This window comes from Equus quagga, chromosome 20, assembly GCF_021613505.1.
Source record: "Equus quagga isolate Etosha38 chromosome 20, UCLA_HA_Equagga_1.0, whole genome shotgun sequence".
Classification (NCBI taxonomy): Eukaryota; Metazoa; Chordata; class Mammalia; order Perissodactyla; family Equidae; genus Equus; species Equus quagga.
The window spans coordinates 21,236,048-21,263,723 of NC_060286.1; the positions used below are offsets into that span (position 1 = coordinate 21,236,048).

Here is a 27,676-nt window from a genome sequence, read left to right on the forward strand (position 1 = left end):
GCCCTAAACATCACAGGAACACAGAAGGTACTTAACTAATTCAGGGAAGAAAGGTGTCAAAAAAGGTTTCCTGAAAGAGATGACAATTAATCTGTCTTAAAGAAGAGCAGGACTTGGCCAAGTCATGTGGAAAAGGGCATTACAGGCAGACAGGACTGAATGAGCAAGAGCAAGGATAAGAAAAAACACCACAGCGAAAACTACAGAACATTGATGAAAAAAATTAATGAAGACACAAACAAATGGAAAGACATCCCACGGTCATAGATTGGAACTTAACGTTGTTAAAATGCTCATATTACCCAAAGCAATCTACAGATTCGATGCAATCCCTATCAAAATCCCAATGACATTTTTTACAGAAATAAAAAAATACTAAAATTCATGTGGAACCACAAAAGACCCTGAATAGCCAAAGCAATCTTAAGAAAAAAAGCACAAAACTGGAGACATCATACTTCCTGATTTCAAAACATATTACAAAGCTACAGTAACTAAAACAGTATATTACGGGCATAAAGACAGACAATAGGCCAATGGAACAGAATAAGGGCCCAGAGATCAATCCACACATATACGGTCAACTGGTCTTTGACAGGTGCCAAGAATACACAACGGGAAAGGACAGCCTCTTCAACAAATGGTGTTGGAAAATGGATATCCACATGCAAAAGAATGAAATCAGACCTTATCTCACATCATATAAAATCAACTCAAAATGGATTTAAAAACGTAAGACCTGAAACTGTAAAACTCCTAGAAGAAAACAAAGGGGAAAAGCTTCATAACACTGGCCTTAGTGATGATTTTATGGATATGACACCAAAAGTACAGGTGACAAAAGCAAAAATAGACAAGCAGGACTACATCAAACTGAAAAACTACTGCAAAGGAAAGAAAACAATCAACAGAGTGAAACCTATGGAATGAGAGAAAATATGCCAACCATATATCAGATATGGGGTTAATTTCCAAAATAGATAAGGAATTCCTACAACTCAATAGCAAAAAAACCCATTAACCCAAATTAAATATGGGCTAAAGACTTGAAGAGACATTTCTCCAAAGAAAACATACAAACGGCCAACAAGTATATGAAAAGATGCTCAATGTCACTAACCACAAGGAAATGCAAATCAAAACCACAATGAGATATCACCTCACACCCAGCTATTACAATGGCTATTATCAAAAAACCCAAAGACAAGTGTTGGAGAGGATGTGTAGAAACTGGAACCCTTGGACACTGCAGGTGGGAATGTAAAACGGTGCAGCCACTATGGAAAACAGTATAGAGATTCCTCAAAAAATTAAAAATAGAAATATCATATGATCTACCAACCCCACTTCTAGGTATTTATCCAAAAGAATTTAAATCAGGATCTTGAAGAGATATTAGCACTCCAGTGTTCACTGCAGCACTAGTCACAATGACCAAGATGTGGAAACAACCTAAATGTCCACTGACAGATGAATGGATAAAGAAAATGCGGTGTATATACATATAATGGAATATTATAATACTCTTAAAAAAGAAGGAAATCCTGCAATATGCAACAATATGGATGAACCTTGAGAACATTATGCTAAGTGAAATAAGCCAGTCACAGAAAGACAAATATCACATGATTCCACTTACATGAGGTATCTAAAATACTCACTCACAGAACAGAGTAGAATGGCAGACGCCAGGGGCTGGGGGCAGGAGGAAATGGGGAGTTGCTAATCAATGGGAATAAAGTCTCAATTATAGAAGATGAATAAGTTCTGGAGATCTGCTGTACAACATTGTCCCTACAATTAACAATATTGTATTGTACACGAAAACATTTTTTGAAATATTTAAAAAGCATTTCACAGAAATTAAAAAAGAATAAATATTGTAAAACAAACTGATAAAAGACCATACCAGTTCAGTGCATATAGCAAGGTGCAGGGAGAGAGCCAAGAAACACAGGTCCCATCACAGGGTATGAGTGAATTCCTACAAGTGCAGGGCCCCAGGCGAGGTACTGGAGAGAATGCGCTGACGCAGAAAGACTCCTGGCCCTCATGACGCTTTCAGTCCGGCAGGGAAGACTGTGAAGGGCCTTTTATCCCACAGGGGATCAATTATTTTAAGCTGAGAAATGCCATGGTCAACGTTGTATTTTTTGGTAGAATTCTATGGCAGCTGTCCATAGGATGGATTTTACCAGAGGCCTTTGCAGAAGTTCACGAGACAGTGACAACCTAATAGTGATAGCTCAGGCAGAGTAGAGAGGGCTCAATTGGAAAGTGATTAGGTGGTCAAATTTGTTTTTAGTGTGTGCATGCTTGCTCCTGGCAACCATTATTTTCTTTACTAAGTGTTCACACACCATCTGTGATGTATTCTAGAACTTCAGTGAAAAGCTGTATCAAGTTTAATGTCTACAGATTCTGGCTTCTGACCTCTCTTCCCCTTTAGGATCACTGACACATAGGTTCACTCCTAGTCCCTGACCCTCCTCAAAGATGGCACAACATTACACATGCAGGTTCTTTCAGGACCCCAGAGGTAGTAGTCATCTGTCAACCTTTTGTCTTGCAAATACTCGACCTTCTCCTCCTGGGGGGTACTGACATTGTAAATCGTACACAACAGAAGTGAGAATCATTTTCCAGCCCTAGGAAGTTAGGGAACAAGCATAGGACCTAAAATATTCCCAGCAGGAATTTGAAATAGGAGTGAAACAAGAAACAGAATTCACCCAGTGGCAGCCAAACAGCCCTGACCCAATAGCTGGGGCTCAGCCTCTAGAGCCTCCTCCTCAGCCTTCTAACAGTGTGCTGAGCCTCCCGGATCCTGCCAATAACCCTCTTTCTGCTTAAGGCAGCCAGAATTAGTTTCTACCGCTTCTAAGCAAGAACTCTGACCAAAATATCTTGATAGAATTTGCCTGAGTCCAGAAATCCGAACTCAAAGTAGCTAGACATCCTGTCTTCATTCTGATCATCTTTATTATTATACCCAAGAGTTGGTGATCACTTACCATATGCGAACTGCCTTCTAAGCATTCTGTAGGCACGATCTTACTGAATCTTCACTGACTCTCACTAATTGCATAACCATTGAAGTTGAGACTATTATTACTTCCTTTTTACCGTTTAATAAATTGAGGCTCAGCAAAATCAAGTAACTTGCCCAAGATGAGCAGCAAACAGGAACAGAAGTGATAGGAGCTCAAGTAATCCAAAGCTAGCACTCTTAATAACTACACTACACACTGACTCCTCTTTAAATCTTTTCTATCATGAAATATAACACACATACAGAAAAGTACACAAAAGGGTGCAGCTCAATAAATTATCACAAAACAAACACCTATATAACTACTACCTTGACCAAGAAACAGAACATTCCTAGCCCTCCAGAAGCCCCACCCATGACGCTCCCCATCATTATCCCCTCCCTTCCTCATTAACCATTATCCTAACTTCCGGGAATCATTTCCTTGCTTTTCTTTATAGTTGGGTCACCTAAATATGCATTCCTAGACAGTGCTACTTCGTTCTGCCTGTTTTCTGAACTCTACGTGAAGAGAAATGATACAGAACGTTTAAGTCTAGCTTCCTTCACTCAACATTATGTTTGGAAGATTCACCCATGTTGTTGAGGGTAGCTCTGGTCATTTTCATCACGGTATAATATTTCATAAATATGCCATAACTTATCAATATACTGTTGATGAAATTTGGGTTATTTCTAGTTTTTAGATATTATGAATAATGCTACTACGAATATTCTTGTACAGGCCTCTCAGCACACATATGCATGCATTTATGTTGGATATAAACCTAGGAATGGAATGGCTGAGTCACAGAAATTTGAGTGGTAAACTTTGGTAGATAATACCAAACTATTTTCCAAAGGGGTTGTACCAAATATGCACTCCTGTTACCACTGAGGAGCATTCTCATTACTCTGTACCCTCTCCAATACTTAGTTATCTTAATATTTTTCACTTGGGCCATTCTGGTGGGTTTATGCTCATTTAGTTTGCATATCACTGATGACTTATCATGTTTCTTGGCCATTTAGAAATCCTCTTTTGTAAAGTGCCTATTCAAGTCATTCTACCGCATTCCACTGCACCACTACTGACGTCATCTATGATGTCATGAGGGTGGCAGCCATCAACATTGCAGCCCACAGACTGGGCAGTCCCCAAGATTTTGTTCCAGAGAGCTCTCCAGCTAAAGATTATTCCCACATCTGTCCAGCAATGTTCACAATCTCATCAAAACTGGTATTTCCACTGTGATTAATGTTTTTCTGCCTCTGTCTCTTGGTGGTTCCTTGAGGGCTTTGACGATAAGGGCAGAGGCAGAAGGTACCACCTCAATCCGGGCCTGTCTGTTCTGAAAGGTCAATTTCACTGTAATCCTCAGACCCTTCCAACCACGGTTGCCTTGGCGATGTTATCATCAACTTGTTTGGAGACAGACCCAGGGGGCTGATCTTGGGGACCAGGACAGATGTGGCACCTATTTTCCCAACAGTGCACCTCAGGTATACTACTTTGACCTTGTTGGGGTTGAACTTACACAGCATAGTGGAGGTGGCTGGCGTTGGCTGAACCCAGATTAGGGATAATCAAAGAAAGTTGCACCTTGGGCTGGTCCAGTGGTGCAGTGGTTAAGTTCACACATTCCACTTCGGTGGCCCGGGGTTCACCGGTTTGGATCCCGGCTGCGGACCTACTCACCGCTTGTCAAGTCATGCTATGATAGGCGTCCCACATATAGAGGAAGATGGGCACAGATGTTAGCTCAGAGCCAGTCTTCCTCAGCAAAAAGAGGAGGATTGGTGGTAGATGTTAGCTCAGGACTAATCTTCCTCAAAAAGAAAAAAAACAAAGTTGCACCTTAGCCTCCTCTGAGCCAAAAGCTAAAAGCTGGATTGTCTTTTTACTATTTATAGGAGTCTGAATACAAAATTTTTGTCAATTATATGTGTTATAAATACTCTGATTCACCTCCTCTCTCTTTTAATGGTGTGCTTTGACGAACCAAAATTCTCAATTTTAATGTAATCAAAATTTATCAATCTTTTCCTTTATTAGTCTCTGTGTATCCCGTTTAAGATATCTTTCCCTACACTGAGATCAAGAAAATATTCTTGTCTATTATCTTTAGGAGCTTATTGTATTGTCTTTCACATTTTGATCTACAATCCAACTAGAGTTGATTTTTTTGTGGGTATGGTGTATGAGGTAAGGATCAAGCTTTTTTTCTTTTCCTTCTTTCTTTTCTCTCAGGATACTCAATTGTCCCAGTAACATTTACCATTCTTTCTCCTCTACTCCACGGTACAGTCTTTGTTGCAAATCAAAGATTTTGTTTCCAGGCTTTTATTCTATTCCTAGGGGCTACCAGACTATTCTGTAAAAGCTTTAAAATAAGTCTTGATACCTGATAGAGCAAATCTTTCTGTCCTGTTCTTACTTGAGTATCTCTGCTATTTGTGGTCTTTCATTTCTACATATATTTTATAACCAGCTTGTCAAATTCCACCCCAAAAAACCCACCCAAACCCTGCTGGGACTTTTATTGGAACTTCATTTTATCTCTAAATCAGGTTAGGGAGAATTGACATCTTTACAGTATCTAGTCTTCTGATCTAAGACTATGGTACATCCTTCTATTTATTTAGATATTCTCTAATTTCTCTCAATAACGTATTATAGTCTTCTGCGTAAAGGTTTTGCATATATTTTCTGAGACTTATTCCTAGGAGTTTGAACCTTCTTTACTCTATGATAAATAATATTTTTATATATTTTTTTAACTTCATTGCTGATATATACACGCACAGTGAAATTTTGCATATTGGCTCTGTACCCAGCAATCTGGCCAAACATATTAATCCTAATAATTTATTTGTAGATTCTTTTGGATTTTCCATGTACAGAGTCATCATCTGCAAACAACAGATTTAACAGAATTCCTTTCTAATCCTCATGTATTTTATTTTTCTTGCGTGACTGTACTAGCTAGAATATCCAGTAAAATGATGAACAGCAAGTGGTAAGAGCGGGTACTCTTGTCTTATTCTCAATCTCAAGAGGAAAACTTTCAAGCTTCACCATTCAGTTTGCTGCTGGTAGGTTTTTTGTAGGCATGCTTTATCCAGTTAAGGAAATTTGCACTCCTGGAAAAACTCAACTTGGTCATGTATATTGCCAGATTCAGTCTACGAATATTTTGGTGATGAGTTTTTGCATCCGCGTTAATGAATGAGATTAAATCACAATCCTCCATCCATCTGGGATCATTCCGATTCTGCCTGAAGAATTTAGTTATGCCTTTAGTGTAGGTCTCCGGGTGATATAAATTCTGCTTTCAATCGCCTGAAAATATCTTTATTTCATCTCCATTCTTGAAAACTCTTTTCTCTTTTAAAAAGATTCTATATTAGTAGTTATTTTCTTTCAGTATTCTAAAGATAAGGTAGCTTTCACTGCTCTGTGCAGAAGTCAGCTATCAGTCTAATTACCATTTCTTTGAAGGCAACTGTAATTTTGCTGTGGCCACTTTTAATATTTTCTCTCTTACAGCAGTTTTAACTTAATGTGTACCTACTATGGATTTCATTGCATTTATCCTACTTGGGGTACATGGGGGTTCTTCAATCTGTAAATCCTATTCGTTTAGGAAAATTCACAGCTATTATCTCATCAAACATTGCTTCTGCCCATTCTTGCTCTCCTCACCTTCTAGGACTCCAAATATACAAATGTTAGACCTTCTCACCATAACCTCTACATCTTTTCTCTCTTTCCTAAATTTTCCCTTGTTGGATTTTTACGTATTTCCTTCTGGAGGTTTTCTTCTGACCTTTCTTCCAGTTCACTATTCTTCCTTCAGCGTAGAAACCTGTTGTTAAACCTCTCAATTGAGTTCTTAATTTTCGTCTGTATTTTTCAATTACAGAATTTCTATTTGGTTCTATTTCTATAAATTTCAACTTTCTGCCAAATTTCTCAAACTTGTCTTTTATTTCCTTGAACATAATAAATATAATTATTTTTAAGCCTATATCTGGTAACTCTAAAATCTGGGTCCCCTATGGATCCATTTTTACTGTCTGTTGTTTCCTCTGATTTTTGTTCACACTGTCTCTTCTCACATGCCTGGTCATTTTTGATATGTGCCAAACACTGTTCTCACAGAGTGAGTCTGTAGAAATAATTTGAAGCCTACAAAGATCCTTCAGAGATTTGTCTTTGCTTCTTCCACACACATGGGGGTACTAGCACCCTGGGGTCACCGTGATCTAATTTCATGAATTTGGATGTTTCGGAAGCTGAGCTGAAGTCCCTACAATGGCCTACTTCTAATATACCCTTACTTCTAGAACGTGGCCTTTCACGGTCCTAACCCAGAGGAAGGGGGGGTTCACTAAGGTTCCCACTACCTGATTGTCCTGAGCTTTATCCCTGATGCTTTAGTCTGGAGAGGCACTTTCACAGCCTTGCCATTCAGCCTCCCCCCTCAGGTATCTAGTATATGCCCTCAGAGGAGAAAGGAGCCCCAAAATGGACTCTTGTCCCTGAACCTCGTCTTTATACTTCTGTCCTTAGATGGATCATAGTCTGGTAATTGTTCATTACCTGGCTAGCTCTCCAGGACCTTTAAGCAGATGTTTAAATTCCGACAATTATTTTCTAATTGTCCCTATTGGGAGAACTGATCCCAATTACCTAGTCTGCCATTACTCAAAACGGAAACCTACATTGCCTCTCTACCTTTTTCAGTTTGAAGATACCTTAGTGAATAAAACGGAAACAAAACAGAAGTTTAAAAACTCCCTTCTTTCTGTCATTAGCTAACAGTATCAGCTTATCTAAGTAGTGGTCCTATATCCCTTTGACTTGTCCTTTTGCTTAGATCCTAACAAAGACTTCAATAAGGCTGAATTTTTAGACAAACGAAATTAGCACAAAAATGATGTAAGACAGTTGTGGATTTAAAGAATAACATAAAATGAATCCCTTAGGAGATTTACAAGTTGTATTTCATAAAAAATTCATTTGGGGTAAAAAAAACAGAAAAGGTCAGTTCCTGATGAACAGAAAGGCAACAGAGAGGTACAGAACGGCTCTAACTTACAATATAAACACAGTGAAGAATCTCATGACACCTTTGTGTGTATTTTTTCTGAATAAGTAATACATCCACATTATTGAAAATTCAAAAAGCATAAAAAATTCATGCCCTACACAACATTTCGGTCAATGACACACCAGAGTGTATCATTGTGTATCACAGTCCCATATGATAGTACCATACAGCCCAGGTGTGCAGTAGGCTATGCCATCTAGGTTGTGCAAGTGCACTCTATGATGTTAGCACAACACTGCATTTCTCAGAATGGATCCCCCTTGTTAAGCAACACATGACTGTACAGTGAAAACTTCTTCCCATCTCGGTCCCCACCTCCAAAAGTAACAAATGTTATTAGGTTTTGTGTAGTCTTCCAGAGATATTTTACACACGTAAAAACAGTGTGTGTATATACACACACATTATATATTCTTTTTAACACAAATAATGAGCATACTAGACATACTACTGTGCACTGTTTTTTCCACTTATAGCTCAGAGACTTTTCCATAACTGTATATGAAAAGTTTCCTCATTCTTTTCTACGGCTGATTAATATTTCATTGGCTGGATATTCCATAATTTATTTAACCAGTTCCCTATTGATGGATATTTATGTCCTTTCTAATCTTTTGCCATTACAAACAATGCCATAATAGACTTGTGCCTGTGTCATTAAACAGGCACATGAATCAACCTATAGGATAAATTCCTGGATCAATGAGAGCAATTGTGACGCATACTGACAAAATTGCCCTCCACAGCATTTGTACCAGTTTACACTCCATCAGCAATGCATGGAAGTGTTTGTTTCTGCACACCCTCACCAACATAGGGAGATACTGCACTACCCGGAGTAGTTAGGATTTCCATTTCCCTTATTACAAGTTAGGGTGAGCATTTTTCTTGTTAAGAGCCACTTCTCATAGCATCTTAACAGCTGAATGTATGCAGGAAAAAAAAGTGAAAAGAGATATTGCTTTTGATTTTTATGGTTAGACGTATACACTAAATTATGTAAGAACTACTAGTAAAACAACTTGTAACTGGATTCAGAGAGGCAGGAAGTAAGAAAAGGAGAAAAATATATAAGTTTACTTCTAGAAGAATAAAGTGTGGAAGATGCAGTCCTATTTTAAAGAGAGAGAAAACACATACAAACACAGCTTCTTAGTATCCTAAATTTATTTAGGGAAATTTAGCCGACTATACAGAAAAAGCCAATTTTTCTATAGTACAGCTTTTAATATGTCAGCCAAATATAGACCAATTCTACAAGTATTCCTAGAAGAGATCGGAGAAACCAGGACAAATTTTGCAAATTTAGATGGTATGTGGGAATTTTTTTATTTTATTTTTATGGGTATGGGTGTTTTTTGGTTTTTTTTTTGGTGAGACTGATTGGCCCTGAGCTAACATCTGTTGCCAATCTTCCTCTTTTTGCTTGAGGAAGATTGTTCCTGAGCTAATATCCATACCAGTCTTCCTCCACCTAGTATGTGGGACGCCATCACAGCATGGCATGATGCCACAGCATTGGTATGTATTTATTTTAACATGTATAAGGAAAAACTGATATATCAAACTAGTAATATCATGGATACTATTTAGAATGAATCAAAATTTTAAATGTCAATTTAAAGAAAATACAATAACCAAATAATACTGGAATGTATTCTCTAACGTGGCAAAAATCATGACTGTGGTACCTGAATGGCCAGTCTTGAAACAATGAATGGAGAAGAGAAAATGGAAGCTCAAGAATAACTCAATTTATGGGGCCGGCCCAGTGGTGCAGCGGTTAAATTCGCACGTTCTGCTTCAGCGGCCCGAGGTTCGCCAGTTCGGATCCCGGGTGCCGACATGGCACAACTTGGCAAGCCATGCTGTGGTAGGCATCCCACATATAAAGTAGAGGAAGATGGGCACGGATGTTAGCTCAGGGCCAGGCTTCCTCAGAGAAAAGAGGAGGACTGGCAGGAGTTAGCTCAGGGCTAATCTTCCTCAAAAAAAAAAAAAAAAAAGCAGAAGAACTCAACTTATAATTGATGGCCTCTAAAGCAAAGGTAAAGGGGAAGAAAAGAAACTTTCTTAAAATGGCTTATTTATATTTAACAATTTTTTAAATATGAAGTTTTCTTTCCGTGTTACCAGAATACAGTTTCAGACATTCTAATCACGCTACAGTTTAAATTGACTATGAATTTTGTACTTTCTGTACAAAGAGAATCAAAAAGCAGGTTTTTTCTAAGTATTTGAATATCAGGTCAGAGTTCTCTAGAACAGATCTCATGGGACTTCCCCTTCACTAAACAGGCTGCAAAGAGATAATTAGCCTGGCCTTACAGATTCAAGAGCAGAGGAACCAAAAGGAAGTTATGTGGTCACAGGCTCAAGAGGCTTAAAAAGAAACTGGCTAAGTTTATATTCCAACCTTATCCAGAGACCAGGTGATCCAATTTCTTCTCAGCTCCTATGAGTGGACATGCTCCTAAGTGGTCATTCAAATTAGAAACCTTGGGTTGTACTATTATGGTTTGAATTATCAGAGGACTAACTGGCTATCTCAGGAGTAACTGGCTACCTCAGGACTAACTGGCTATCTCAACACCATAAAAACACATCCACAGGAAGAAAAAAAATAACCACAGGCAGACAGATTTATACCATTTTGACATAAAACTACATGGAAAACCAAAAACATAAGGGCTCTTGGCACAGACTTCCACTCTTTTGTTCCAATATGGTAACCCCCAATTTTTAAGTTTTAATTTAAATGGAAATAGCCACAGATATGCAACATTTCCATCACTGCAGAAAAACTTATTGCACTGCTCTAAGTCCTACGTAAGAATCATGAGCAAATTCACCTGACCTGTTTCTAGTCCTTAACGTCTAAATGCATGGATAGCTCTCAGGGTCATCTACACCAAACCAAGCTCTGCTGACTTCAGAGCCGTAACAGACATTGCCCTTTATTTTCCCCAAAGCTCCCTAAACTTCAAAAAAAAAAAAAAAAAGCCCTGCTTTTAAGTGATACAACATATATCCCTCAAGAGTTTCACTATATAAGGAGCACTATCTCCCTTCTCATGGGGACTGAAGGACCCAGGTGCCCCAAGTAAGACTATTAAAAACAATTACAGTTCATAAAACACTAAGAACACTATGACCACTGGAGAGCTTAGTTCAAAAGAACATACACACTTTTCTTACTTTATCACCAAAACCTCAAGTAACAAACATGAAGACTCTCAAAAGGTGTTCTCTGCAGAGAATATTTTTAAAAAACAAGTTATGGTTATTCTGGACAATTACAAATTCCTGCTTTGAAAGAATAAGATACACTGAAAAATCAAACCCCTTAACTCAACAACAACTGAATGGCCAACCCCATTTCTTATTACTGTCTTCCCTCTAAGAGAGGATGATCAAAACCTCTTCGAATTTCATTCTGTCTTAGGCCTCTAATGCTCACTCATCGCATCATTTTCTAGAGGAAGGAGGCAGAAGGATCCAATCAACCAAACTCCTAATTTGAAGCAGTTTTTTGAGTTTACTCCCAAGCCTAGACAACTCTGGGCCAAGCCAAATGCACGACTTCCACTCTGCTTTGGAAACCCCGCCTAACTCTAACTCAAGGTCTCTCAACAGCAGCACGACTGCCATTTGGGACCAGATAATTCTTCACTGTGGGGCCATCCTGCGCACTGCAGGACGTTTAGCAGCATCCCTGGCCTCTACCCACTGGATGTCAGGAATAGCACCCCCCTTCTCCCCGCCCACCCCCGCCGGAGCTGTGACAACCAAAATGTCCCCTGGGGGAGGCAAAATCGCGCCCTGTTGAGAACCACAGCGTTAACCCAAAGAACATTCTTGATCATCTCAACCCTAGTTCCTCATGTTCATCTGATGCTCCTCCACGTCTCTGTGTTGAGACTTGGTCTCACAATCCAGCAAATATTTACAGAACCTCCACAACACAACATCAAGGGCTCTAGGAGATAAACAGACAAGACAGATTCTGTTCCTACCCTCAAGGAGGTTTCTTGGGGCTAAGTACATAAAGAACTGTAATAAAAGACACCCCATTATATAATGTTCTGAACTGCTGATTTTTGTTCCTGTGGTATTCCCATCTCACCAAATTAAAAACCCCTTGAGGGCGAAGACCATCGCCTGCCCTGGAGTACCAATGCTCGATTAATGGCCAATAAAAATAAACAATTGTAAACTTCATCCCAACAAGGTGACAATTTCAAATAGACAGTAAGAACTCCACAGCTAAGCTGGGCAAATAAATTAAGCTCTCTCGGCTGGCTGTAGTGTGTTCTTCTGTAAAATGGGAAGAAAATGACTGTTGACAGGATCAAGTCAGACAATACAAGTAAATTTCCACACTCTGCACAGAGTAAGCCTTCAATTAACATGAGCTATCATTACTATTTTATTGGCTATTTTATTAGCAACAAATTGTACCTCAAGGGGAAGAGCTTGCTCTGGGCTACAATAACAAACCCCTATATGACATAAAAAGAAATCAACACTCACCCTGCTTTCTAAGGGCAAGAGGAAGAAAGTAACCATAATATTTCTATCAATATCCTGAGGAGAAAAAGCGAACGCAGGAACCAGTCAGAATCGGGGAGGGGAACAGACACACTCAGAGACAATCCCACTCCCCTCCAACATATGCCTGGACTATTCTCAAGGCCTTTTTATTTTAAATGCTTGAGTATGTCCGCCATAAGCAAACAAGGATCTAAAGAAGTAAAAAAAAAAACTCTTTAATTTATAAATATTGACACATGCAAGGAACAGATGTTTATGAGACTTTGAGTTTTCATTTGCTTAATCTTTTAGAAATTATGCTTACAATTTCTATCGCTATAATGCTAAATGCATACCATCAATTTTTAATTTACTACAAAGTATAAGAGTTCATAAGAAAAAAGGACAAAAATTGGTAAATGTTTTAAAGTAAGAGAACATAAAGACAAGAAAAAGCCAAGAGATTCAAAGGTGGGTGGGCAGGTGTTTGACGAAGCAGCATCAGGAGATGGGAGACGCTTGGGACAGAAGTTAAGACAGGGAAAGTCACTGTGCAGGAGGATGCACATGCAAGAACACCTCCTCTGCCAGCACAGGGAGTCCGGGTGAGCAAAAACAGACCTTATTCTCATAATAGTGGATAACACCAGTACAGCATGCACCCTGGGCTAGGCACCAAGTGCCTCAGACAGCGAGTGGCTCAGGGAATCCTTCCTGCAATCTGACCAGGCGGGTCCTATTACCACCCACTTTTTACAGATGAGAAAACAGACAGAAGTTAAATGACTCGCCCAAGGTCACTTAATTAGTAAACTGACGATTCAGACTCTAGCCCAGGCGCCGTGGCCCCACGTCTACAGCTATACTTTATGGTGTCTTTTAATTTCAGACCTGGAAAACTAATTTATGCTTGCTATTTAGCGAGACCAGTTCTCTCTCCCTACCCTTTTGTATTTCAAAAGGGCATCCTTTTAGTTACATCGTGTGTGGTGATCCATGTGGTGATCCATACGGAAGTCTGAAAGGTCAAAGTGTGACACATGGACCCTGCAGCCTCTGGACCCTGACACTGAAGCAATCCACACGGAGGCACTTGCGTGGGTAAAAACGGAGACAGTCTCCTGAACAAGAGGCGGGTCCTGCAGAAGCAGAGAGGTCGCCAAAGTTCCTATTTCAGCCCCTACTTCCTGCCTTTGCTCTGGCCACTATGTTCATGCAAAAGACCCCAGGGCTGACCTATTCCAGCCCTGCTTTTCCTCCCTCTCACTCTCAGCGAGGAAGAGGATGGAGGCGAGGCAAGGGGGCCTGCGTGCAGGGAGGCTGGAGCAGACGGGGGGTCTATACAGAGGGAGGCGAGGCTGCCTCCCCGGATGGAGCCAGAGAGGCGCATGGACAGGCTGGGGCCGTGGACACACGTGGGGATGGGGGTGAGGAGCCCGAAGCGGGGGGCCCCGAGGCACAGGGGTTGGGCCGGCCGCCCAAGAGCGAAGGGCGGGCGTGCTGGAGCCGAGGCGGCGCAGGGGCAGAGCGGCGCACTCGCCACCGTTTGGGCCGACATGAGAAAGGAAGCGGGGCAGGAACGAAGGCATTTCGAAACCGGAGCATACTGTGACCTCGAGCGAAGCCCAGGGCCCCTGGAGGGCAGGGGTCGCGGCCGAGGGGAGCGAAGGCAGGGGCTCGGCGCGCGCAGGGGCTGCCCAGGAGGGGCCGCTCCGCCGGGGCTGCGGGCAGAGCGCGGCCGAGCCCCGCGCCGCGAGCGGGACCCCGAGGCCGGGCGGCACCCACCCGCCGGCGCCCCGGCCTTGCGTACCTGAGGCGGCCGCCTGGCTCCCCTCCACGCCCGGGCCGTCCCCGCCGCCGCCCGCCGGCCCTCGGCCCACTGCGGGGCTCCAGGGGCCCGGCCTCTCGGCCAACCGCCGCTCCGACATCTGCAGCCCGCGCCGGGAGCGCCTCCGCCGCCAGCCGCGAGCGGCTCCGGAAACAGCCGAAGGGCGGGCGAGCGCGGCGGCGGCGCGCCGGGCAGAGCCGAGCGGAGCCCGCGGGCCGGAAGGGGCAGCGGCCGGCCCGAGCGGTCGCGGGAGCCCCGGCCGGCGGAGGCTGGCGCCCGGGCGCGGGGACGGTTACCGCGTGCTTCTGCTCGCGGGTTTTTAAAGTCGGAGCTTGAAAGAACAAACAAAACCGGGGAAGGTGCCGGAAGACCCGGCCGGAAATCGTGGTCTCCATAGAGACGCTATCGGAAGTTGGGGTTGCTAGGAGGTCTGGGCGCGTCGGCCAGCCAACATCATGGCCGAAGTCCCTGAAGACTACGATTCCGAGCCGGATGCAGGTGAAGACCTGGAGTTTGAGGGACCAGAACTGCCCGGGTCTTTCAAAATGGCTGAGGATGCCGAAGCAGACGGCGCGGCAGAGGCAGGCCCGAAGCTGCCTGAAGAACGTGACCAGGAGCCACAGCCAGGGACGGAGGAAGAGAACTTTCAAGAGGAGGCGCTAAAGAGTGCTAAGAGTGTGCGCTCACAACCAAGACCACCCGGGACCCCGGAGGAAGAGATTCCCAAGGAATCGGAGATAGTCCTTTCTAGTGAGATTGAGCCAGGGCTTCCCCAAGAGGTAAAGTCGGAGACATCCAGAGAGATGGGAGAAGAGCTTTTCAAGGATTTGGAGGTCCCTATGGATGAAAAGCGTGAGGAGCCAGACCTAGAGCCACCGGAGGGTGCTAAAGCAGATCTTACAGAGGATGTACTCATAGGGTCAGCTAAGGAAATAGATCTACAGCCACCAAAGGAAACCGAGTCTGGGGTTCCAGGGGCCACAATCAGTGAGACAAGATTAGAGTTACTAGAGGAGACCAAACCGGAAGTTCTGGAGGAATCATTTATAAAGCGATACGAAAAAGTAGTTCTAGAGCCTCTAGAGCAGAGCAAACCTGAACTTACAAGTGAGAAACCGAGAAAATCAATTGAAGAGGCAGATCTCCAGCCACCAAAGATGACCACACTAGGGATTCCAGAGGAAACACAAAGAAAGTCACCTGAGGAGAAAAGGACAGAGCCATTGGAGGAGCCCAAACCAGAGTTTCCAGAAGAGAAACCAAGAAAGTCGACTGAGGATGCAGATCTAGCACCTCCAGAAGAGACTAAAGCAGAGATTCCAGAGGAGACACGAAGAAAATCAACCAAGGAGAAAGGGGCAGAGCCATCTGAGCAGACTAAACCAGAATTTCCAGACCGGAAACCAAGTAAGTCTACTGAGGAAACACGAAGAAAGTCAACTGAGAAGAAAGTTCCAGAGCCACTGGAAGAGACAAAATCAGAGTTTTCCGAGGAGAAAACAAGAAAACCAACAGAGGAAACAGGTTTAGAACCATCAGGAAAGACCAAGGCAGACATTCAAGAGGAGACACAAATAAAGTTTAATATGGAGAAAGTTCTAGAGCCCCCACAAGACACTAAACCAGCAGATCAAAAAGATAAGCAGAGAAAATCAACTGAGGAGACGCAACTAGCACCACCACAGAAGTCCAAATCAGACAAGACACTGAGAGAGTCAACTGAGGAGAAAGGTCTAGAGCCACCAGAAGGGACTAAACCAGAGTTTCCAAGGAAAAAAACGAAAAGATCAACGGAGGAAACAGGTCACGTGCTACCACAGAAGACCAAACCAGAGGTTCAAGAGAAGACACAAACAGAGACAACTAAGGAGAAAGATCTAGAGTTACCAGATACAGCCAAACCACTACTTAGAAGAGAGACATATGTAGAATTTTCCAAGGAAGATGGGCCAGAACCAATCAAATGGAAGCATTCTGTAGACAAGGGCGAGCTAGAGCACTCTGACCATCAAAGAAGAAAGTTGTCCGTAAAAGAAACTAAAAACATTGCTAAAGACTCTGTGATAGAGTCTCTTGCAGTAAGTGAAGTAGACTCTGTGAGTACAGATTATGAGTTTCCTCAAGAACCCCAGAAACTGTTTGAACTTACAGACAATGACATATATTCAGATCCCTCAGAATCTCAGAGGGATTTGAGAGAGTCCTTCTGTGAAAAGAAAGTTGTAGATTTGTCACCAGAGTTGAAGAAACTGGGACGCAAAGAAACCAAGCCAAAAGGAAGTATTGAGCTACAATTTGAGTGTCTTGAATGGAGCCCGGAGAAAGTTGCAGAGTGGATTAGCCAGCTAGGCTTCCCTCAATACAAGGTATACAAAAGGAACATTTTTTGAAATCACATAGTCTCATCCTTCTACCTCTTATTCCTCTATCCTTCGCTGAGCTCTCACCTCATCTTCTCCAGAAGGAGTATGGGAAAATCCTGGTCTCTGCTAGAGGTGACTTGGATTTTAATTTTGGCCTTTCTGCTGATGTATATTTATATTTGGTAGGAGGGATAGAGGGTCACATCTGTTTTGCCTATTTTTTGCAGTGATTATAGTTCTCTGAAATCCTTGAATAAACACTAAGAAATTTATATAGGCTTCTTTTCATAGAAAACTATTTTTTAAGTAGATTTCGTCCAAGGTAGACTTTTTGGTACTTTACCAAGTTGTTTTCGTGGCAGCTCCCTTAACTTGAACTTGTCCTATTAATCTTAAGTGTCTGCCCCCAAATATGTCCTATATATCATGAGCACCTAACAGTATTGATTTCAATAGCCAATTAATCAAAAATAGTTTTATTAAAAAGATATGGTGAATCCTTTTATTTCAGTGATGCCAATTATGTTCTTGGATAACAACACGGGATCTGAAATGGTTTGTACCCCCATCCTTAGAAGCGTAATTGAGACACAAGTATCATGCCAAGAAAAGAATTACAGAGCAGCATGATACTTAACCAAGAGCTTAGATGGAATATATGAGGGATTATTATTAAATTTGAATGTAATTTAAAGTTAAATTTAAAATTTTTCTCGGTATAGAACCAGAGACAAGCATGATTTATTCCCTCCCTCCCTCCCTTCTCTCTCTCTCTGTCTTTCTTCTTCCTTCCCCCTCCCTCCCTCCTTCCCTCCTTCCTACCTTTCTCTTTCTTCCTTCCTTTCTTTCTTTTCTTCTTGCTCTTTGCCTTATATCTTTTGAGTGATGCTCTCATTGTACTGACAGGAGTGTTTTACCACAAACTTCATCAGTGGCCGAAAACTCATCTATGTGAACTGTTCAAACCTCCCTCAGATGGGGATAACAGATTTTGAGGACATGAAGGTGAGTTGTGCATAAAGTTTCCCTCTAGAGCACTGTGACAGTGCTACCATCTGTCTCAAACCGACCTCTTTTCTTCCAGCCTGGCCTCTGTTTCTGTTGGCGGTGATATCATACTCCCAATCCCCCAGGCTCACAGTGGTTGCTTCTTCTCTCCTTTGATCCCCACAAAGATCCCAAGAACTGTCAGTTCCTCCTATAGCATCTGTTTTTTTGCACTCGTACTTGTTCCAGGCCTTTATCATCTCATACCTAGAACATTCCAGTAGCCTGCTTTTAGCCTCTGCCCATAGGCCCTTTGGATTCAAAGGCTCTGCTTTTAGACTCTCACCTTCCAACTATTTATGTACTAAGAAACATTCTTTGGATCTCCTCTGCTAACAGCATAGTCTCAACTTCTTAGTTTAGTATTCAAGGCCCTCCACGAGTTTTCTCCAACCACCATGCTTTCCCCTACCACTCCTCTCTGTGAATCTTCTGCTCCAGCCTCACAGGTCTAACTTACACCCTCGCAAACCTGTCTTGTGCATCCCTCCCCCTTGTCTTTGCTCAGTTCCCCCTTCCCCTGTTTGACTACTATGAATCTTAATCATCCTTCAGGACCCAGCTCAATTCTCATCTCCCTGTGAAGTCTTTCCTGACCTTCCCAGCCCACAATAACGTCTCTTCCCAAGCTCTCATATGTTTTATGGGACACCCCCCCCCCCCATTCTAACAACCATTTCACACTTTTACAACACCCAAAGTGTTTTGCCTGCTTTGCTACCTAACTTTGAAACAAGTTGCATTAACCTCTCTGGACCTCAATTTCCTAAGATCTCTCCAGCACCAACAGTGCATAATTATGATTCTTTACATCACAGCACCCTCCCTTTATAGTGTTTTATAGTTTACAAAGCTTCATGTACATAATCTCATTTATAACCTTTCCTTTAATACCCCCCACCCCAACATACCAGTGTTTTCATTCATATACTCTTGCCCATAAAGGCTCTGCCTCAGTGGTTCTCAAACTTGGATAGTCTTCAGAATCACGTGAGATTTAAAAAGAAATTAAAAGATTCCTAGGCTCCACATTCCAGAGATTTTGATTCATTAGGTCTAGGGTAGGCCCTGGAATTTTTTCCTTAGGTGACTCTCGATCAGGCCTTAGAACCATATAATTCCATGAGTCATATGATTTAGAAAATAAGAAAAGTATACTTGTTAATACCTAAGGCCTTTCCTGGCAACAAGATATAAAGAAATTCTTTTAAATTATTAAACACATGGTCCTAAGTGAACACTTAATCTCTTGAACTCTAATAATAGCTATCCTTTCTGAGTGCTTAGTGTGTTTTAGGTACCATACATATATTATTTCACTTAATCCCCATTTTACAGAAGAGAAAATGGGCCCAGAAAGATGAAGCCACTTATACAAGGTCATTCAGATAGTAAGTTTAAGACCAGGATTCACATCCATTCTGTGTGACTTCCCAATCCATACTGTCTTTAAATCACTATACTGTATTGCCTTTCTAAATGAACAATTTTGTAACATGAACCTCCATATATATATATATATATAATGTCGAAAAGGATCACTTATTACAAATTGGTATTTCCAACCATGTCTTCACGTAGCCACCAATTACTACCAGATAAGTATCTTACTCTTTTTATGTTCAAAGGTGATGCAGTGTATTTATAGTTCTCATTTCTACCTAGGTTTGTAGTATACTAAATTTTCTAGATAAAAATAGTGAACAGAATTAGCAAAATAGTCACTTGTAGTCCAAATTCCTGCAACATTTAAGTACCAAGAATTTCAGCTATTTATCATGAGAAAGCATTTTTAAGAGTCTGCCAATTCATTTTGCTTCCTGGACATTCTAATTCCAAAAGTACAGTATCAACATGCAATAATAAAAATTCTAAGTTTGCTTTTTCTGGTCTTGCAAGAAACAAGAGATCTTAAAAGTCTTCTGAAATCTTCAGGGGTAAATGATGAACCCCGTGACCTATCCTTATATCCTGAAAGGTTTGAATAAGCAAACTTCAGAATACTTACTATCAGGGTCACCAGACAAAATGGCCTCTCCTTGAGGTCACTAGAATAACATAAAGATCAAGACATTTAAAGTCATGTTAGATAAGCTTTGCTTGATACTTAGGTCCACATAAAAAAGCAATTATACACCATGACACAGGTAACTTTTTAGAGACCATACATGAACTTAAGTATGCCATAGGTACCTTCCTTAATGCTGATATACCGATATAATATGCTGATGTACCAAGCATTTTTAATCCCACCGTTCTAATGATAGCACCCAGGACATCCACAGTTTATCCCATAGCAACACTTCAGCAATGTAGTTACCTTGTTCATGCTAACTCTCCCATATTGTCATTCGTGGGCTTTGGGAGAGTGGGAGGAGTGGGGAAAGATCAGGCTGCTTGAGAGTACAGAATTCTGGACATGCTGCTAAGAAACTGAACCCCATTCAAACTGTGTACCCCATTTACAAGGCTTGCAGTTAATTTATGGCCAATTTCTATTCTCTTCAACTTCCTTTTACTTTCTTAATTTTGCAAGTACTCATCCTTCACCTGCAGAAATAACTCACCCTTCCCATTACCCTTCCTGCAACATCCTGAGATGACCAGAGAAGAGCTAAATGTGTAGGGGAGACCGGTGAGGCATGCAAGAGGAAAGACACACTAATTCTTCTTTTCACCTGGCCGAGGGATCCCTTGAAACCACCATCCTGTCTTCCCATTTGTAGTGATGCATTAGCTTGGGTAAAGGGGAGAGAAAGTCAATCTCTATTCTAGGGACAAGATAGACAAGACAGTGTTACACTTTCTTCAGCTTTCTGTCTTGGAAAATATTTTTAACTGTTCATCAAGAACAAAAGAACTCTGTGATAAATATTTGGAGAAGAACATAAATGAATTGCTTATCCCCTTCATATGTATGATTTTATATTACAACATATAGCCTAATAAGCTTTATAACATCTCAGCAATTTTACTGGACTTGCCTTGTGGCAAACTATTTAAACAGCACAAATTCATAACAACATGTCAGCAATTATCACTAGACAAAAATATTTTTATGTATTTTTTGCGGAGGAAGCTTCACCCTGAGGTAACATCCACTGCCAATCTTCCTCTTTTTGTATGCGAGCCACCACCACAGCATGGCCACTGACAAATGAATGGTGTAGGTCCTCACCCAGGAACTGAACCCAGGCCACCAAAGTGGAGTGTGCTGAACTTACCCACTAGGTCAGTGGGGCTTGCCCCAAAATATTTTTTTAACTTTTAATTTTCAAATAATTTCAGTTTTACGAAAGAGTTGCGAAGATAGTACAGAGAGTTTCTATATGCTCTTAATCCAGCTTCCCCTACTGTTAACATCTTATGTAACCATGGTACATTTATCAAAACTAAGAAATTAACATTGGTACAGTACTACTAAACTATAGACTCTATTCAAATTTCTGCAATTTTTTCCATTGATTTTTTTTTTTTGTCCCAAGATCCAACTGGAGATACCACCTTGCATTTAGCTGCCATGTTTCCTTGGTCTCCTCCCATATATGACAGTTTCTTGATCTTTCTTTGTGTTTCATGACCTTAACACTGAAGAGTAGTGGAGAGGTACAGTGTAGATTTCCCTCAATTTGAGTTTGTCTCATGTTTCCCATGAGGTTATGCTTTTTGGGGGAGACTGTCACAGAGGTGATGAGCTCTTCTCATCTCATCCCATCAGGGAGTACATGATATCAACCTGATTTATTACTGGAGATGTTAACTTTGATCGCTTGGTTAAGGTGGTGTCTGCCAGGTTTCTTCACTTTAAAATTACTCCTTCCCTTTTCATATTCTGTTCACCGGACGTGAGTTACTAAGTCCAGCCCATACTCAAAGAGAGGGGGATTAAGCTCCACCTCCTGGAGGGAGGAGCATCAAAGAGTTTATGGACGTATAGTAAAACTACCACAGTAATAAATATTTTAGGGGAGAAAGTTTGAAGCTATGCAAATATCCTGTTTCTCCTTAAAGTTTTGCCCGCTGATTTTAGCATCCATCAGTGGATCTTGCCTAGAGCAGTATTACCAAGTTGTCCTAATGATGATTTTCCATTTCCCTCATTCCTTCTGTTTAATTGGAACTCTTCTTAAGGAACTCTCTGTGTTTGTCCCTTCTCCCCCATTTGGGAGCTCTTTCAGCCTGGCTCCTGTGCCCTTTGACATGCTCCCCTTATTTTTTTTAGCGCTTTCTGGCACTACACGTTACTTCAGACTCATTTTGTACTTTGCTTGCTGCAGCCATAGAAGCATCTGTGTCTCCAAAGAGCCCTGGTTGCTTTTATTAGAGAATTGTGCTTAGAAACCAAGAAGTGGGGGCCAGCCCGGTAGCACAGCAGTTAAGTGCACACGTTCCGCTTCTTGGCGGCCTGGGGTTTGCTGGTTCGGATCCCCGATGCGGACATGGCACTGCTTGTCAAGCCATGCTGTGGTAGGCGTCCCAAATATAAAGCAGAGGAAGATGGGCATGGATGTTAGCTCAGGGCCAGTCTTCCTCAGCAAAAAGAGGAGGATTGGCAGTAGTTAGCTCAGGGCTAATCTTCCTCAAAAAAAAAAAAAGAAACCAAGAAGTGAGCACCAGTTGTGCTTATTGCTGCTGGGATGTCACTGCTTCTAGACACTCTCAGCAGAAAGATGTAGGAAATATATGTATGTACTAACCCAAGTGTACACAAATTTCTATCATATATCTGTAAGCATGAGTTCATGCTGATATCTCTGGCTCTAGTCCAGCCCCACAGGGTTCATTCTAATCTTCCCATCCTTCCTACCCCATTTTGCTTCTTTACAACTCCTTTTTCTGACAGTGAGAGACCTGGCTCCCCCTACTTATAAATAGGTATCCCTACGAGAAACAAATTGACAAATAGAGTCAGTGTCTGTGTACAGTTCTTTCTGTCTTTAGCCTACACTACCTGAACAAAGTGCTGTTTTTAAAGTTAAAGTTGTTGAGGTCAGCTCCTTTCTTCTCTGCCCCCTTCAGTGAGATGATGTCTTTCTTTGTAATACAGTTGGATTCATTTGTCCACAGCCTATATTCCATCATGGGTTCCCAAAACATCCTGGCTTTTTAAAAAATTTGCATAAAGTCAAGTCACTCTTTGTGGTGTACAGTTCTGTGGGTTTTGACAAATGCACAGAGCCACATATCCACCAGCACAGAACCATACAGAGCAATTCCATCACCCTAAAATTCCCCTTGTTTTCCCCTTTGTAGTCAGCTCATCCCTCCACCTCAGTCCCTGGCCACGACCAACCTGGTTTTTGTCCCTGTAGTTTTGCCTTTTCCAGAATGTCACATAAATGGAAGCTTTGAGTCTGGCTTCTTTCCCCTAGCAAAATGCATTTAAGATTGACCCATGTTGTGGTGTGAACCAAAAAGCAGCTTTTAAGGAAACTGTACACCTGCTTTAATAGTAGTGGGACAGGCAATTCATACTGAAACCACACAATTACGTCTTTAGGTTTAATTAAAGTAAATTATAGGTTCCAACTTTGCAAATGTGCATAGTTACATACTCTAAGGTAACTAAACAGTCTGCAATAAATTAGTAATGATGAAGCAAAGCCGTCAGTAATTTACAAATACGAACAAGAATAGCAGCCTTCAAAAACCATAATCGCCAGAAGATACAACGATGATATAGTAATGACAGAATCTTCTTGAAAACTATAGGTGTTACAAATATCTGCCTGAAACCATGTGAAGTAGATGCTCTGCAGTGAGGCCAAGCATTGAGTGTAGGCCACCATCCTGGAAGGTGGAATTAAGAATACTTAGGGAGCTGGCCCCGTGGCTGAGTGGTTAAGTTTGCACACTCCACTTCAGTGGTCCAGGGTTTTGCTGGTTCAGATCCTGGGCACAGACCTAGCACTGCTCATCAAGCCATGCTGAGGCGGTGTCCCATGCAGCAGAGCCAGAAGGACCTACAACTAGAATGTACAACTATGTACTGGGGGGCTCTGGGGAGAAGAAGAACCAAAAAAAAGAGAGAAGATTGGCAACAGATGTTAGTTCAGGTGCCAATCTTTAAAAAGAAAAAAGAATATTTAGAAAACTCTAATAATCCTCATGCATACCTATTTTTTTTTATTGAGTTATTGATAGGTTACAATCTTGTGAAATTTCAATTGTACATTAATGTTTGTCAGTCATGTTGTAGGTGCACCACTTTACCCTTTGTGCCCACCCCCCACCCCACCTTTCCCCTGGTATCCACTAAACTGTTCTTGGTCCATAGTTTTAAATTCCTCATATGAGTGGAGTCATACACAGATTATCTTTCTCTTGCTGGCTTATTTCACTTAACATAATTCTCTCAAGGTCCATCCATGTTATTGCAAATGGAATGATTTTGTTCTGTTTTGCAGCTGAGTAGTATTCCATTGTATATATGTACCACATCTTCTTTATCCATTCGTCTGTTCATGGGCACTTAGGTTGCTTCCACGTCTTGGCTATTGTAAACAGTGCTGCAATAAACATTGGGGTGCATAGGACTTTTGGGATTGCTGACTTCAAGCTCTTTGGGTAAATACCCAGTAGTGGGATGGCTGGATCGTATGGTAGTTCTATTTTTAGTTTTTTGAGGAATCTCCATACTGTTTTCCATAGTGGCTGCACCAGTTTGCATTCCCACCAGCAGTGTATGAGGGTTCCTTTTTCTCCACAACCTCTCCAAAATTTGTTGCTATTAGTTTTAGATATTTTTGTCATTCTAACGGGTGTAAGGTGATATCTTAGTGTAGTTTTGATTTGCATTTCCCTGATGATCAGCGATGATGAGCATCTTTTCATGTGCCTATGGGCCATCAGTATATCTTCTTTGGAGAAATGTCTGTTCATGTCTCCAGCCCATTTTTTGATTGGGTTGTTTGATGTTTTGTGGTTGAGTTGTGAGAGTTCTTTATATATTAAGGATATTAAACCTTTGTCAGATATATGACTTGCAAATATTTTTTCCCAGTTAGTGGGTTGTTTTTTTGTTTCAATCCTGTTTTCATTTGCCTTGAAGAAGCTCTTTAATCTGATGAAGTCCCATTTGTTTATTCTTTCTATTGTTTCCCTTCTCTGAGAAGGCATGGTGTCCAAAAAGATCCTTTTAATACTGATGTCAAAGAGTGTACTGCCTACATTTTCTTCCAGAAGCCTTATGGTTTCAGGTCTCACCTTTAGGTCTTTAATCCATTTTGAGTTTATCTTGGTGAATGGTGAAAAAGAATGGTCAATTTTCATTCTTTTACATGTGGCTTTCCAGTTTTCCCAGCACCATTTGTTGAAAAGATTTTCTTTTCTCCATTGTATGCCCTCAGCTCCTTTGTCAAAGATAAGCTGTCCATAGATGTGTGGTTTTATTTCTGGGCTTTCAATTTTGTTCCATTGATCTGTGCACCTGTTTTTGTACCAGTACCATGCTGTTTTGATTACTGTAGCTTTGTAGTATGTTTTGAAGTCAGGGATTGTGATGCCTCCCGTTTTGTTCTTTTTTCTCAGGATTGCTTTAGAAATTCAGGGTCTTTTGTTGCCCCATATGAATTTTAGGATTCTTTGTTCTAATTGTGTAAAGAATGTCATTTGGATTCTGATTGGGATGGCGTTGAATCTGTAGATTGCTTTAGGTAGAATGGACATTTAAACTATGTTTATTCTTCCAATCCATGTACATTCATGCATACCTATTTTGAATAATCCTTACTAACCCAAGTAAGTTGCTAGTAAGTTACTTTAAGTCTTAGGCAAAAATAAAGTCTGTTGCTTGTTATTCATCAGAACTAAAGAAAGAACTCACAGTTTTAGATTAATTTATAGCCCATGAGAGGACCCTTATGGTCCATCGATGAACCTCAGATGTACCTTAAGAATCACTGAAGTAGAGAAGAGATGGTTAGATTATATTTCCTGATTCCACATGTAACCAATAGCTTTATAACACCTTTAATTTCTACATTTGAATATTCAACAGTACTGGCCTCTTTCGGCCAACAGTAAGCACATAGCTCTTTTGGTTAATATTGAATGTGTTTATGACTACAAGGTCCTTCCTTGGGGCACCATATGTAAACCTTAGTGAATCTGTGAAATAACCTCTTCCGGTAAGGGGCATTCTAAAGGAGAGTTGAGGTGCAAGGTGCTGAGCATTGAGCGGCCTCAATTACAAATCAGAATTCTTAAGAGCCTCCTGTAGTAATTTGGATCTCAAATCTTAGAAACCTCAATTGCTACAGACCTCAATTAGTATTCCCTTTGGGATGCAAGGCAACCATGTAGACTCTCTGTCTTTTACCCACAAACCATCTCTAGAGTCTAAATAAAACCAATTCAAGTAAGATTTGAGAAGAAAGATGTCTTGCCTCTCTAAAATGCAGTGCTAAAGGTCAGTTTTGCATCAGGTTTAGAATTGTCTGTGGCATGAATTTTACAGCCTTGAAACTATGGCCAGTAATTTTAAACTAAAAAAAAAAATTCCACATATTCCTTTGGCTGTGTTCTAGCAGGAATTTCATGGACTACATTCTCATCCAGATGCAGAATATGAATTCAAATAGCAACATTATAACAGACCTATGATTAAAACTAGAATTTGAAAATGCAGTGGCAGTTTAGGATATCAAGTGGCATGGTGCTCAGTGAATACCAATTATGTTTTAGAGACACTGAAACTTGTGGCAAAAGATTTTTAAAAGAATATACAAGAATAGATGCTAATAAAACAGCTGGAACTTTAATGTCTGCTTTTTAGTGTTTGGCATTTATTTTTAGTCAAAGAAACTGAGTAACTATTTGAGTAATGATTTTTTTTCTAGTTGCACATTAACTGAGCCTCTTATAGACAAGTTATTTATTAACTTTCCCAAAGATAGTCATGGTTCCTAATCTGAACATTATCATATGTTCATATGGTTGGTCAGATTGCTGAGGGAAAAGAAAGAAATTAACCCTTCAGTGGCCATCTGATGCAAGGGCCTAGAAACATCTTTAAATGGTACTTTTAAAAAGATAATAAATCAAATAAGGCCAGCTTAGTTAGCCTTTCAATGTGTTATTTCATTATTTTATTTTCCCCTAGAAATAACTAAAGGGGTTAGCATTCAAGGGGCCTAGGACACTAAGTAAAACTTGGATTTAGTTATATTTCCAGGTTAGTCCCATTAAACAATTATCCTTGTATTTCAGGTAATTTCTCAGCAAACTCGGGAGCTGCTGGGAATTGAAGAGCCATTATTCAGACGCACCATCGCCCTTCCCTATAGGGACAATATTGGCTTATTTTTAGAGCAAAAAGGTCATTCTGGGGTAAAATCTGATTCCTTGACCTTCTCTGAATTTGTGAAAGAAGCCAGATTAGAGGATTATGCTCCACAAATAACTGCCCCTGAAGAGAAGGAAGCATTATATTACTTTGAACCATAGGGAAAAGCCATTTCACTTAGCTTGAAAGATCAAACTAAATCGCTTGGGGGAAGAAGTGTGGTCTTTTTGGGTTTTCTTTTTCTCCTCTTCATTAAGGATCAGAGGCAGAACTGCTGGCCTGCTCCTAGTTCTATCACCCGTTCACAGCACCTTCCCTTTCTTTGTGTATCAATTTAGCCCCTCGTTAAAACAGAGATAGCAATATTTCTCTTTCTGGGTAATTGTAAGAATTCCTGATAAATTCTAGTATCGGTATCTGGTAGTAAGAACATGTTGGGGAAATAGAATTACAGGTAAAGTCTCCTGCCAA

At 41.0% G+C, this 27,676-nt stretch overlaps 2 protein-coding genes across 4 annotated transcripts in view; one reads left to right on the forward strand and one right to left on the reverse strand.

Annotated features, from left to right (window-relative positions):
• TMED8 (transmembrane p24 trafficking protein family member 8) overlaps positions 1–14,771 on the reverse strand; it is a 46,498-nt gene extending 31,727 nt beyond the window's left edge. For all 3 annotated transcript variants that reach the window (XM_046647117.1, XM_046647119.1, XM_046647118.1), the window contains exon 1: positions 14,492–14,771. In XM_046647117.1, the coding sequence (XP_046503073.1) occupies positions 14,492–14,609 (118 nt within the window). In that variant the 5' untranslated portion in view covers positions 14,610–14,771. The remainder of the gene's footprint in view (positions 1–14,491) is intronic.
• Positions 14,772–14,950: 179 nt separating this feature from the next.
• Positions 14,951–27,372, forward strand: SAMD15 (sterile alpha motif domain containing 15). Its single transcript, XM_046647110.1, has 3 exons — positions 14,951–16,875; positions 17,779–17,877; positions 27,130–27,372. The coding sequence occupies exons 1-3, from the start codon at positions 14,965–14,967 to the stop codon at positions 27,364–27,366; spliced, it is 2,247 nt and encodes a 748-aa protein (XP_046503066.1). The 5' UTR covers positions 14,951–14,964; the 3' UTR covers positions 27,367–27,372.
• The last annotated feature ends 304 nt before the right edge of the window (positions 27,373–27,676 follow it).

What these genes read in the sequence shown, in the direction of transcription:
- SAMD15 (XM_046647110.1), top strand. Translation starts at nt 14,965, where the DNA reads ATGGCCGAAGTCCCTGAAGACTACGATTCCGAGCCGGATGCAGGTGAA. An exon ending in TAGGCTTCCCTCAATACAAG is followed by an intron (nt 16,876 to 17,778) that starts GTATACAAAAGG and finishes TTGTACTGACAG; the next exon opens with GAGTGTTTTACCACAAACTT. An exon ending in CAGATTTTGAGGACATGAAG is followed by an intron (nt 17,878 to 27,129) that starts GTGAGTTGTGCA and finishes CTTGTATTTCAG; the next exon opens with GTAATTTCTCAGCAAACTCG.